The sequence below is a fragment of the Emydura macquarii genome, unplaced genomic scaffold, assembly GCF_026122565.2.
Source record: "Emydura macquarii macquarii isolate MOO-44397 ecotype Brisbane River unplaced genomic scaffold, CSIRO-AGI_Emac_v2 contig_3530, whole genome shotgun sequence".
NCBI classification, from domain to species: Eukaryota; Metazoa; Chordata; order Testudines; family Chelidae; genus Emydura; species Emydura macquarii.
In genome coordinates, this window is record NW_027133667.1 from 10,360,462 (window position 1) to 10,374,308 (window position 13,847).

General features: G+C 40.3%; 1 protein-coding gene across 5 annotated transcripts in view; it reads right to left on the minus strand.

Moving 5' to 3' along the window:
- Positions 1-1,721: 1,721 nt before the first annotated feature.
- Positions 1,722-13,847, minus strand: part of DCP1B (decapping mRNA 1B) — a 66,719-nt gene continuing 54,593 nt past the window's right edge. For all 5 annotated transcript variants that reach the window (XM_067536232.1, XM_067536233.1, XM_067536237.1 and 2 more), the window contains 2 exons: positions 9,502-9,747; positions 1,722-2,726 (listed from right to left, as the gene is read on the minus strand). In XM_067536232.1, coding sequence (XP_067392333.1) covers positions 2,646-2,726; positions 9,502-9,747 — 327 coding nt within the window. In that variant the 3' untranslated portion in view covers positions 1,722-2,645. The remainder of the gene's footprint in view (positions 2,727-9,501; positions 9,748-13,847) is intronic.

Consider the following 13,847-nt stretch of genomic DNA (forward strand, 5'->3'; position numbering starts at 1 on the left):
GTGGATCTCACCATCCTTTTCTCGCCCCAACCAAAAAGCTGGGGTTTCTTCCTGAGCCTCGTTCTACCTTTTTTCACCTGCTGCTCTTGGTAAGCACAAAAGTCAGTCAAGAGAACAGGCCCATCTCATCTCTTCTCGTCCTGGCTCTCTCTCCCCTTTCTTCCCTGCAGGAGATGAATATTTGCTTGAGAAATCCTGGGCATTCTCTCCCTCACACAGAGGCATAAGTGGAAGAAAAAGAACTCTGAAATGTTACATGGTGTATATGTGACCGGAAGAATGGAAAAAGATATCTAACAGTCTGCTTCTGTGACAAGATACCATATTGTCTGCTCATGCCAGACAATGTTTGCTTCAAAGATTTTATTTTTATGTAAAAAAGAATCAACTTTAAAGCAAGCCAATACCACCGTTTTTGATGTATGCACCAAGAAGCTGCTGAAAAGGTCAACGTTTAAAAGTAATTTTTTTAAAAATTCAGAATTCCTTGAAATGCTGTTCTACTCTGAAAAGCAAACGCAAAAAACAGCATAATTTGGTCTCTTAATTATTTGTATATCAAATGTGCTCAGTTTATAAGTAAGAATGTTTCTCCTGTGACAGGCCTGCAAAAACTTTGGGATATATCTGAAAGTCAAACTAAGGTCAATCCTTGTAGCACGTCACCACTAGTAATAAAGCTTATATTGGCCAAATTATGTGTTTAGCTACACGTTTATCATCTCCAAATTACATCACTCCCTAATGCAAACCCTGTGGTCTTGATTCCAATTTTACTCACACCATTGTGAATCAAGACTGACTTCAATGAAGTCAACAAAAATCACCACTGTATAATGAATGTGAGATCAGAATCAGACCCCTTCTCTTCAAAGTATACCTCCATGATACCTGTGCAACCTGTTGCATTGAGTGGGTCTATAGAGTTACAAATGACAAACTTACTGAAGAATTTTGTTGACCATCAAAAAGAAATAGAATCCACCTTTTTCTCTTGGAGATTGCCTACATGGGAAAGTTTTACCAGTTCTACAGTGACAGTTACACAGGTATAGTCCCCATGTGGATACTCTAATTCTGGTATAAGAACGGCTTCTTTTAGTTTAGCTTAAACCAGTCCCAAACAACGTAAGTTAAACTGAAAAAAGCCATTCTTATACCAGAATTAGCGTGTCCACGGAAGTGGGGGCGCAACCACCTAACTAAACAACTGTATCCATTCAAATTCACACCATACTTTATATTGAACACAATTTGCCATGTAGACAAGGCCTTTGCTGAGATGCCTCCACAGTGGTAGGAGTAAAGCAATAAAAATATACTTTTGTCATTACAATCATCAGATCTGGCTCTGAAACCACAAAGGAAACAGTTCTGCTTAGTAAAAAAAAGTACCATTTTTATACTGTAATCTTACAGAATAGAAAAAAAACTTGAACTAATTTTTCTTTGATGAGGACTATGCATAAACCATGGCTTTATATATACCCGATACCATCTGCCATTTTAGTTCTTACGTACTTCAAACACTACGTTTGTTTGGTGAGTCTGATTTAAAACCTCATTAATGTGTTAATGTGTAGTACATTGCCCTCCTGTAATCTACTTCATTCCTATCCAAATTTAGAAATATGTTAAAATCAGAGGTTAAAAAACTTGACAAGTGACCCTTTGGAACTAAATACTTAGCCCACGTGGTAGTAAAATGAATCCACCGCACATTCTGGCTAATCCATTTTATTTTCTTTATAAATGTATCATTGAAACCACTAACCCATCTGCTCTTGGAACATAATGAAAAAGGACTTATAAACCATGTAACTGCCTTCTTGACCAGTTTACATATTGCTTATGGGTATGCGGATTGTTTCCAGAAGCACAGAAACATGAAGCTAGTGCCACCCAATTTACAGCAAGAACAGTCACAAAGAAAAGGGCTGCCCTATAATTTTTAAAAAATCCTCAGAGTTCCATTTCTACAGCTGGATATAAATATTCTGAAGATAAAACAAACTGTTTTTCCTTAAAAAAAAAATTGAGGAAAAATGTCACCACATTCTTTGAAACCATTTTTTGTTAGTTGCCTGCAGGCAGCTTAGAAAAGGTGATGGAACAACCCCTTCTTCAAAAAGATCAATCCTTTTCCAAAATGTCACCAATACCTTCATATGCTTAAAAACAGTCCAACACTGCCACATAGTGGCCAGAAATGGGCACTGTTCATTGTGAAATAGTGTTAATTAATGGAAGTGATAACACCTGTTGGAGAAAATCCACACAAAATATCTAGTCCTTGAATGACCACAGCTATAAATAAAAAGACAAATGAACTCTGAGAACAGAGCCTTTATGAAAGAAATATAATTCATCTAGCAACAGGCCCATGTAAGAAAAATAAGTTTAAGATATTTTGTGATTAAATCTTTAGTGTCCCCCCTGAAAGCAGTTTCCACCCACACATTTCTCAGTACAGCATGTACTTGCCAACAAGCAATATTTACGTGTACCTAAAAACTCTAGGATCATTTATTTCATTTAATTGTTTTTAAAGACAGAAGCTTTTAAACAATGTAACACCACTTGGCATGAGAGACTTTTTCTTCCTGGAGATCAGGAAGTCAGAAATTTAATTTTAAAATTCTCTTTTACATAGACTTTTTCATTGCTGCCTTTCTCACACTGACGAGATAAGCTTCATAGATAATGTTTAAGAAGTTGTCATCATTCTGAAAAACAAAATAAATAAGAATTGTTATTGGAAGATTATGGTTCCCAAGCTAAAAGATTCTGAATTCTTTCCATTTCAGGGTCTAATGAATTTTCAACCTTATCATCCCAATCAAAATTGGCACTTACAGGTTTTTTTTTCCATCACCAGAAACAAAAACAGAACACAAAACCCAACACTTTGTTAATTGTGGCTAATAGCTTTAACGGCATTTTCACATCAATGGATATAAAGTGCAGTATAAGAAAAGGGGGAATTTTCATATCTCAGTTAGAAGAACTGAAGACACGGAAAACAGGACATTTTCTAAATTCATGATAGCGTTGGTTGCGTGAAAGTCAGACGTTTCTCTTCCCCAACCTGCCTGACTGCTGCAGTGATAACATATACTTGCAATTTCTTCCCTTCACCCTAATTATCACATATCTAGAGGGTCCTTTAAGTAGTTTCTTTTCCCCGCCCACTATTGCAGTAATATCAAAGTGCCTCAGTGAGCAAGTGGGCTGTTTTAGTTCATGTTCCTACACTAAATTCCATGCAGGCAAATCGCTGAACTTTCACTGAGTGCTACTGGCTTTAATGGTTGTAATCTGCCCTGATTCCTCCACCCATGCAGTATTAAGTAGTTGGCAGTTTCTTGATCACATGCTTAGAGTCTAACTGACTGCCGTATATGGGATTGGGAAGGAATTTTCTCTCAGGTCAGATTGCCAGCGATCTTGGGGGTTTTAATATTCCTCTGCAGCATGGGATGTGGGTCATTTGCTGGAATCATTTGGGTATCTTTATCCATCAATTCCCAGCCACTGCAGAGGCCCGAGGCATTGGTGCACCTTGGTCCCGCCTATTCTCTGCCTGTGGCATTAATAGTTTAGTCTCCTGTGGGCTGTATGCTTTGGTCAAATTTCAGTTGCTGGTTTAGTGTGCAGATGCTGGATGGTGTTGGTGAACTGTGACATACAGGTGAGTCAAACTAGATGAGATGGTCCTTTCTGCCTTTCAACTCTATGACTCTCTAGGATAGCAGTTCTCAAACTTTAATTCTGCAGACCATTTTGCAAGAAAATATTTTTTCACGGACCATCTCCCTTTCCAAAACTGCAATATGCAACACTGGTTGGTTCTCTAAATGGTTCATTTTGCAGACTACCAGACAGTATTCTATACACCACAGTTTAAGAACTACTGTTTCAGAACATGACAGCCTTGCAGAGCGGAGAAACAGAACAACTCAAATTACCAGGGAATGAACTAATCAATTCATGCATGAGTATAGAAGGATAAATAAAATTAGGATATTCCTTGAGGAAAGTCAGAAGCATATGAGATTGATGCAGCAAATCAGGAGACAATGGATGTGAAGTTGGCTTCCAGTATCAAACGCAGAGTGTTTTAAACAGCAAATAATTGCCAAGCAACCCAATTAATCTTTGAAACCACTGGGAAGAACCTGGCCAACATGTACATTTTGTAGACAAAGCTTCAAAAGGTAAAATGCATGATCCTTGTGACAGAACATATCTGTGTTCACACCCTATACACTACTGCAATAATCTTCGTATAAAGTATGAAAAGTATGACTTTTTGAAAAGTATCATTGAGAGAGTCATAATTTGCTGATCAATAATATCATCATAAAATGCACATAGCAGTATATGTGACATTATAAACATAAATTGAGATCATGACTAAAAGTATGTTTTCCAGGTAAGTCTGGGGATTGGCCAAACTATTTCCTTGGAGACAAATGGCAAGCATGCCTCAGCCAGGTGTAAACAAGGCTGATGGACCATTACCTGTTAAGTGGCCATTCTCTGGCACGAAAGGGGGCAGAGGCAAAAAATGTACCATGTTAGCAAAGAAACAGCATGGAATTTCCTTCCACACAGACTGCCTGTCACCTTGTTCCCACCTGGAAATGTTTTTCAAGAGGGGGACTGAAAATATAAAAAGCAAGGGACAAACACCACAAGATACTCCTCTCTTTTTCACTGCTCATCACATTCACTGCACCTAGTGTGACCAGATAGCAAGTGTGAAAAATCAGGACAAGGGGTGGAGGGTAACAGGTGCCTATATAAGCCCTGAACATCGGGACTGTCCCTATAAAATCGGGACATCTGGTAACCCTAACTGCACTTGAAGAGACAAAGGAAACAGCTGTTGGACTCTGAGGGAGAATCCTGATCTAAAGAGTTTAGTCAGCATGACTTAGAAGAGAGGAAGGTGATCAGGAACAGCCAACATGGATTCACCAAGGGCAAGTCGTGCCTGACCAACCTGATTGCCATCTATGAAGAATTGACTGGCTCTGTGGATGTGGGGAAAGCAGTAGACGTAATATACTTTGACTTTAGCAAAGCTTTTGATACAGTCTCCCACAGTGTTCTTATCAGCAAGTTAAAGAAGTATAGGTTGGATGAATGGACTATACAATGGACAGAGAGCTGGCTAGATCATCGGGTTCAACGGGTAGTGATCAATGGCTCCATGTCTAACTGGCAGCCGGTCACAAGCGGAGTGCCCCAGAGGTCGGTCTTGGGGCCGAAATTGTTCAACATCTTTATTAATGATCTGGAGGACAGGGTAGATTGCACCCTCAGCAAATTTGCAGATGACACTAAGCTGGGGGGAGAGGTAGATACCCTGGAAGGTGGGGATAGGATACAGAGGGGCATAGACAAATTAGAGGATTGGGCCAAAAGAAATCTGATGAGGTTCAACAAGGACAAGTGCAGAGTCCTGCACCTAGGACGGAAGAATCCCATGCACAACTACAGACTAGGGACCGACGAGCTAGGCAGCAGCTCTGCAGAAAAGGATCTGGGGGTTACAGTGGATAAGAAGCTGGATATGAGTCAGCAGTGTGCCCTGGTTGCCAAGAAGGCTAATAGCATATTGGGCTGCATTAGTAGGAGCATTGCCAGCAGACAGAGGGATGTGATTATTCCCCTCTATTCGGCATTGGTGAGGCCGCATTTGGAGTATTGTGTCAAGTTTTGGGCCCTCCACTACAAAAAGGATGTGGACAAGTTGGAGAGAGTCCAGTGGAGGGCAAAAAAAATGATTAGGGGGCTGGAGCACAAGACTTATGAGGAGAGGCTGAGAGAACTAGGCTTGTTTAGTCTGCAGAAGAGAAGAATGAGGGGGGATTTGATAGCAGCCTTTAACTAGCTGAAAGGGGGTTCCAGGGAGGATGGAGCTAGGCTGTTCTCTATGGTAGTAGATGACAGAACAAGGAGCAATGGCCTCAAGTTGCAGGGAGGGAGGTCTACGTCGGATATTAGGAAAAAGTTTTTCAGAAGGAGGGTGGTGAAGCACTGGAAAGAGTTACCTAGGGCGGTGGTGGAATCTCCATCTTTAGAGGTTTTTAAGCTGTGGCTTGACAAAGCCCTGGCTGGGATGATTTAGCTGAGGTTAGTCCTGCTTTGAGCAGGGGGTTGGTCTAGATGGCCTCCTGAGGTCCCTTCCAACTCTAATATTCTATGATTCTATGACTGCTGAAAGCATGCAGTGAGAAAACTTTGCTTTGAATCTAATGTAGTTTGTTAAGTTAGGCACCAGTTGTTTTTATCTTTATTTTTGTTGTAACTGTTTCTGACTTTTATCCTTCATTACTTGTATTCACTTAAAATCTCCTTCTTTGTAGTTATTAAATTTATTTTATCTAATTCAGTGTTTTCAAGTTGAAGTGTCTGAATAACTCCATTTGGGGCAACAAATTGTCTGCATATTATTCCCTTAAAGGAATAATGGATAATATATTTGTACAATCCAGGAGCAGGCTGGACATGTGTGTGTGGGGGAAAAATCTGGGACTAGGAATCTTTAAGGATGGTAAGAGCCAAGAGGTGGCTGGCTGGCTACAGCACATACAGACATATGGGGCATGACTTACAAGCTAGAGGCCATTTGTGAGCAGTCAAGATTGGAGACTGCCACAGAAAGGCATTGTAAAGGGCACCCCAGGTTACAAGTAGAAGTGACATAGCGAATCAACAGTCTGGATTGGGGGTAATCAGTAGGTGGATCGCAGGCCAAGTCCGGACCACTAGACACTCCTGAATGGACTGAAAAATCTTTTTATTTACTTATTGTTGTTATTGCCATGTGAAAAATGTTTCTCTGGAGTCTGGTCCTTGACTATACCTTGATCAAGAAATCTGGACCTTGACAAAAACTGACTACCCCTGGTCTGGATTGTACCCTAGTATGTCAAAATCCTTTGATTTGGTGGATTTATTTTTAGTTTATTTGATAGATACACTGGTTCCCGGCTATACAACTTTCTTCCATAGTGCAAAACTTGGAAAAATGGATTTCACATGTCATTCTTTCTTTTTAACCACAAACTAGAAATACTGAAGACATGAGAGAAACCTCTTACTTATGAAATATACTATTTTCTTGGTTGTCTGTAAAATCTAGTCAAATTCACAAGTCCCTTCAGCCTTCCAATTGATTACTAGTATTGTCACTTCCAATAATACAGAATCATAGAAATATAGGACTGGAAGGGACCTCGAGAGGTCACCATACTGAGGCAAGACTCAGTAAACCTAGACCATCCCTGATAAGTGTCTGTCCAACCTGTTCTTAAAACCCACCAGTGATGGAGATTCCACAACCTCTCTTGGAAGCCTATTCCAAAACTTAACTATCTTTATAGTTAGGTTAGATATTAGGGAAAACGTTCTAAGTCTCTCTTGCTTCAGATTAAGCCCATTACTTCTTTTTCTACCTTTAGTGGACATGGTGAACAATTGTTCACAGCCCTCTTCGTAACAGCCCTTAGCATATTTGAAGACTATTGTCACCAGGTTCCCCCTCAGTCTTCTTTCCTCAAGATTAAACATGCCCAGGTTTTTTAACCTTTCCTCATAGCTCTGATTTTCTAAACCTTTTATCATCATATTTGTTGGTTTCTTCTGGATTCTCTCCAATTTGTACACATCCTTCCTAACGTGTGGCACCCAGAATTGGACACAGTACTCTAAGGTCTCACAGTGCCAAGTAGAGAGGGACAATTGCCACCTGTGTCGTACATACAACATTCCTATTAATACACCCAGAATTATATTAGCCTTTTTTACAACTGCATCAGATTGTTGACTCATATTCAATTAGTGATCCACTACTCACAGACCCCTTTCCACAATATTGTCACCAAGCCAGTTATACTTCATTTTGTAATTGTGCATTTAATTTTTCTTTCCTAAATAAAATACTTTGCACTTATCTTTATTGAATTTCATCTTGTTGATTTCAGACCAATTTTCCAATTTGTTAAAGTCATTTTGAATTCTAATCCTGTCCTCCAAAGTGCTTGTAACCATTCACTGCTTAGTGTCATCTGCAAATTTTACAAGTATGATCTCATCACAGAGGTCACAGATTCCATGACTTTAAAAGACCTCAGTGACTTTTTCGGCTTCAGCTGCATGCTATGGCTGGAGCCCCCCCATCTGGTGCTCTGGCATGATTTGTTCTTGATAAATCCATGCCAGCTATTCTATAACCCTGTTAATCTTCTAGGTGCTTACAAACTGATTGTTCAATAATTTGTTCCAGTATCTTTCCAGATACTGAAGTTAGGCTGACTGGTCCTATAATTCCCCAGGTCCTCTTTGTTCCCCTTTTTAAAGATAGGTACTATACTTGCCCTTCTCCAGTCCTCTGACCTCATCTGTCCTCCATGAGTTCTTGAAGATAATTGCTAATCATTCTGAGATTGTTTCAGCTGGTTCCTTAAGTACCCTAGGATGAGATCCACCAGGCCCTGCTGACTTGAATACATCTAACTTATCTAAATATTCTTTCCCTATTTTGAATTCCTTCCCACTTGTTAATATTAATTGTGTTGAGTATCTGGTCACCGTTAACTTTATTAGAGAAGACTGAAGCAAAATAGGCATTAAATACCTCTGCCTTCTTGATGTCTTTAGTTATTAGCTGACCTTCCCTGCTAAGTAGAGGATCTACACTTATGTAGGCAAGTAGCCTAAGATTAGACATCAGAACGCAAGACCCATCCAGTTTTATTCCTTATAAATTATAACCATTTTCCTTTAGCATTTACCACCTCCCTTTTAAAACCACTCTTTCTAGTATCCATAGAATTTGAAGATAGGACACATCGTCAAAGAGCAATCATTCCATCCTGTGACCAATACAGGATTGTTTCCTACATAATATTCCTGAGTGTTTTGTCAAGGCTATATCTGAGTAACTCCAACTGGAAAACATTTAATGGACCTTGTTGTTAAAGTATTTTCTGGATATCTAGCCTTCATTTTTACTTGCTCACCTTCATCCTATTATTTCTCATTCCTACCTGAAGTTCTCCCATCAACCTGAATATCTTTTAAGGATTTCCACAGTAGTGCCACTGAGATGCTCATCTTTTAGCTAAACTACATACATGTAGTAGGTTTCACCTTTATTCATAAACCAATCCCTTAACATAATTTTTCTCTCTCCTGAATTCCCTCAAATACATTATTTATCATTCTTGAACTGTTGCACCCAAAATTGCATACATTAATCAAAATGCAGTTAAACCAAAACTGTACAAAGGGGGACTATTATTTCCCTAGCTGATGATTTAGCGCTCCTTTAACAAGCAGCCAGAAATAGTGCAACTCCCAATGGAAATTTTAGTTTATTAATCTATCATTCACACTGGTAGAGGGGACGAATTATGCATCAGAGATATTTAAATCAAAATGGGAAGGAAGGATGCAAGAAAAGGGGGAATGTTTCTGATTCTTTACCTGGATCAGGTGTAAAAGCGTTTCCTGCAGTTGCATCTTGGTCAATGAGCTGCTGTTTACAACAGATGGCACTGGATTCTGCATAGGAAGAAGGCTAGCTGAACTGGCAGCAGATTCTTGATTTGTTGGTGGTAAACAGCCACTTTCACTTGCCTTTGGAGGAGCAGCCGTGGACTGTGTGAACAGCATGGGGGACATCAGCAGCGCAGGAGTAACAGTAGCAGGAATGCGCTGAGGTGAGATGACCTACCCATATACAAATTAATAAAAAATGGAAGCATTAAAGCAGTGTGTACATTCACTAAGAATACAGGAGTAAAGATGAAAAAGACCCCAAGCTGCAACAGATTCACAAGAGCAGATATGCAGGGATTCACTGACAATTCAGAGTAGCTGGGGTCCACAATCACTCATCCAATTCAAGAGTGCTGTATTGAATCTCAAGAGGAATAAAGACTATATAAATAGGCAAATTGCTTAAATACAAGATCGGCTTATTATAAAAGTTAGGCTACTGGTAAATACTAGCATTGTAGAAGAATGACAAACTGCAAGATTAAGATCCTTCTTATAAGGACAATTTTTCTATGTTCCCCAGTTTGGGATTTGAGAGTATGTAGGTGTACTTTAATAAGTATTTTGAATTTAATAGTGCTGTATAGTACTTCTCATCTATAGCTCTCAAAACACTTTGGGGTATGTATCCTCATTTTACAGATGGGAAAACAGGAACAGGAGGTACCCTAGTGGCAGAGTCAGGAACAGAATCTAGTTTTGACTTCCTGGCCCATGCTCAATCACTAGATTTTTAAAGACAAAGAGATCATTTTTTCCAGAAACTTAGATGCTGTTATGATTGTCAAAGTTTCCTTAATATTAGTCTAAACAGGGAGTCACATATTGATTTGAAAGAAGAATGTGAGCCTGCAGGGTTTTTATCTTTTTAATTTTGGGGTATATTTGGAACTATTAAATGTGCAGTACTGATAATGCTATAGGAATAAGAAAATGTGACAAGTGCTGTTTAAATGTTAGCCTAAAAGCTCTAGCAAAGGACTTTAATTCTAATCTGCAGCTTTCCTTATTGCTCAAGTATCTGGAATCATTTGAGAGACTCCCAATGGGATTAATATTATCATGATTGTTATTTGTGTGTGGAGGGGGGGGGTGTTTGATATGCACAAACATCTATAGTAACATCTTCTAAAGCTGTGTGTAAACTTGAAAGCTTGTCTCTCTCACCAACAGAAGTTGGTCTAATAAAAGACATTATCTCACTCACCTTATCTCTCTAATATCCTGGGACCAGCATGGCTATTACAACACTTAAATATTTAGTGTTATTTTATCGAAGATATTTTGGCACTTTTTCACCACAGTATGCAGTCATTCCAGAAAAGAGAGAGAAAAGGACTAAGTTCTCAAGCTGCTTTATGATGCTTAATTTACAGGAGCAGAAAAACTTTCTAAACAGATCTGTGGATATGAAAAAGCATACAATATGCATGCTGTGCCAATGCCTATCACTACTACACTGTTTAGTAAATCTTTTTTTTTTTTTACTTTTCAAAACCAGACTGCTTTTTAAAAAGAAATCTATTTACCTGCAATTCCTATTCTCCCACGGTGCACAATCATAGCTGAAACAAGCAAGTCTGTGTTCCCTGTGCATGGCAGGTCTCCCCTAATTCATTGTGTGGCTGCTGTTAGCTAGTAGGGAAGGTGGTACATGCATGTGCTTAGAACACTGGTGGCCGCTTGTGTTTCTTATTCGTGGTTCTGTTCCAACAGAATAACTAATGCTCAGGAATGTTTCTAGCTAAAATAAAAGTATCATGCTTCTACAGAATTTTGGATTCAGTGTCAGGTTCTCAAAGATCGAAGATATCACTTTGCTGTATACAATCTGAGAAATAAGAACCTGTAACATTGAGGTACCACACTGTGCTTTTAATAGCATGGACTTATTCTAGTCATAAGCAAACACATGATGTAGTTCAGTAGGCAAGTCTCAAGAATTATTTCTTTTTCATTGAGAAGTAGTTACTCACTTTGTGCAGTAATGATAGTTATCAGATATATGTATCCTTATGGGTGCTCCACTGTAGGTGTGGCTGTGTCCCTGTGTTCCTGATTGGAGAATTTTGGTAGCAGTGTCTGTTTGGCCTGGGCATGTGTTGCCTCCCCCTCATACTCTGCCACAAGGCTAACCAGTGTTGTACAGGCAAACTCTCCTCAGTTCCTTCTCTATCGCAGAGTTTATGATGAGAATGCCGAAGTAGAGGGGAAGAGGGTGGGTCATGGAGCACCCACAGGGGGACACATCTCGAAGAACCATCGTTATTACACAACGTGAGTAACTTCTTCTCCGAGTAGTGTCCCTATGGGTGCTCCACCACGAGTGACTCCTAAGCAGTGTGCCCCATTGGAGGCCGCAGCTTTGGAGTCAAGTCTATTATGGATGATAGTGCCATGATACCCGTTCTGGCATCTGAAGCAAAGTCTCCCAAGATGGCATAATGTTCTGTAAAGGTCTCTGTGCAGATGCCTAGGTAGTTGCTATGAAGATTTCTGATACTGGGATACCCTTGGAGAAGATGATGGACGAAGAAACCGATCTCGAGAGGGTGTGCGGATTGTAGGTGAGGGTGCTAAATTGCAAATCTGATAACAGTTTGAGACCCATTTAGAGAGTTATTATGCAGAAATTACGATACCTTTAGACCTGTCCACAATGGAGAGGAAGAATCTTGGAAATTTTCTAAAAACTCTTGTCTTGTCCAAATAGGAGGCCAAGGCTCTCTTATGTTGAGCGTATGGAGGATGGCTTCCCTATTATCCTGGTCAGTCTTGGGATAAAAGATCGGAAGCTGAATGAGGCGGTTCACATGAAATGCGGAAGTCACTTTGGGGGTGAACTTTGGATGTGGTCTAAGCATGACTTGGTCAGGGAAGAACACCGTGAAAGAGGGGATGCGCCATCAGAGCTGCTATTTCTCCTATCCTTCTTGCTGAGGTAATGGCGATCAGGAATGCCGTCTTCATGGAAAGGCGAGTTAAAGAACAAGTGGCTATGGGTTCAAAGGGCAATCTAATCAGTCCTTTTAATACTAGATTAAGATCCCATTGTGGGTTAGGAAGCCTGGGTTGGAGAAAGAGGTTTGCTATGCCTTTGAGAAACCTCTTCATAATCAGGTGAGAAAAAACTGAGTACCCTTCTACTTACTGGTGGAAGGTCGCTGTTGCTACTAAGTGTACTTTTAGCAAGCTAATTGAGAGTCCTGAATCTCAAGAAATCAGAAAACAGTCTATGACTACAGGTAAAGTGGCTGTACCTGAGGGAACGCTTTTGGACTGGCAACAGATCCGAAATCTAGTCCACTTTTGTAGATAAGTACAACAGGCAGCCACTTTCCTGCTGTATGATAACACTTCCTGTACCACTTCAGAGTATGATGTTTCTATGTGCTGGAACCATGAAGAAGCCAGGCTTTGAGCTGTAGTATACGCAGGTTGGGATGGAGAGTGTGTCTCGTTCTGTGAGAAGAGACCAGGAGTGGTAGGAAGAAACATTGGTGGACACAGCGCCAGATGTGACAGGTAAGGGTACCACGCCTGCCTGGGCCAAGTGGGAGTGATCAGTATGATGTTTATTTTCTCTCTCTTTATTTTCAACTGGACTTTCAGCAACAGAGGGAATGGGTGAAAGGCATAAAGGCCCTTGTCCCATGAGAGGAGGAGAGCATCTCCCATGGAGAGCTGGCCAATGCCTACTCTGGAACAGTACTGTGGACATTTCTTGTTCTGGTAAATAGCAAACAAGTCTATTATCAGCATTCCCATAGTTGGAATATGTTGTGTAGTACTAATGAGTCTAATTCCCATTCATGGTCATGTGGGAATTTGCGGCTGAAACTGTCTGCTGTCATATTGTGCGCTTCCAGTATGTAGGCCACTCAGCTGTAATGTTGTGGGAAATGCACCGGTTCCATAGCTTTACTGCTTCCATACACAGGGAAGGCAATCTGGTACCTCTTTGATGGTTTATGTAATACATGCACTCTATATTGTCCATCATGACCTTTGTGCGTGTGCCTCTGATCAGCAGAAGGAAGTGAGCACATGCATTCCTGACAGCTCTGAGTTCAAACAGGTTGTCGTGAAGGCACGTCATGGATGGAGACCATTTACCCTGTACTAAGAGATCACTGAGATGTGGACCCATCCTATGACGGATGCATTAGTGGTGAGGAGTAGTGATGGGGGCGGCTGAGCAAACGGGATTCTCATGCAGGTGTTTACTGGGTCTTTCCACCAATTCAAGGATTGTTTGATCTTAGTAGGCA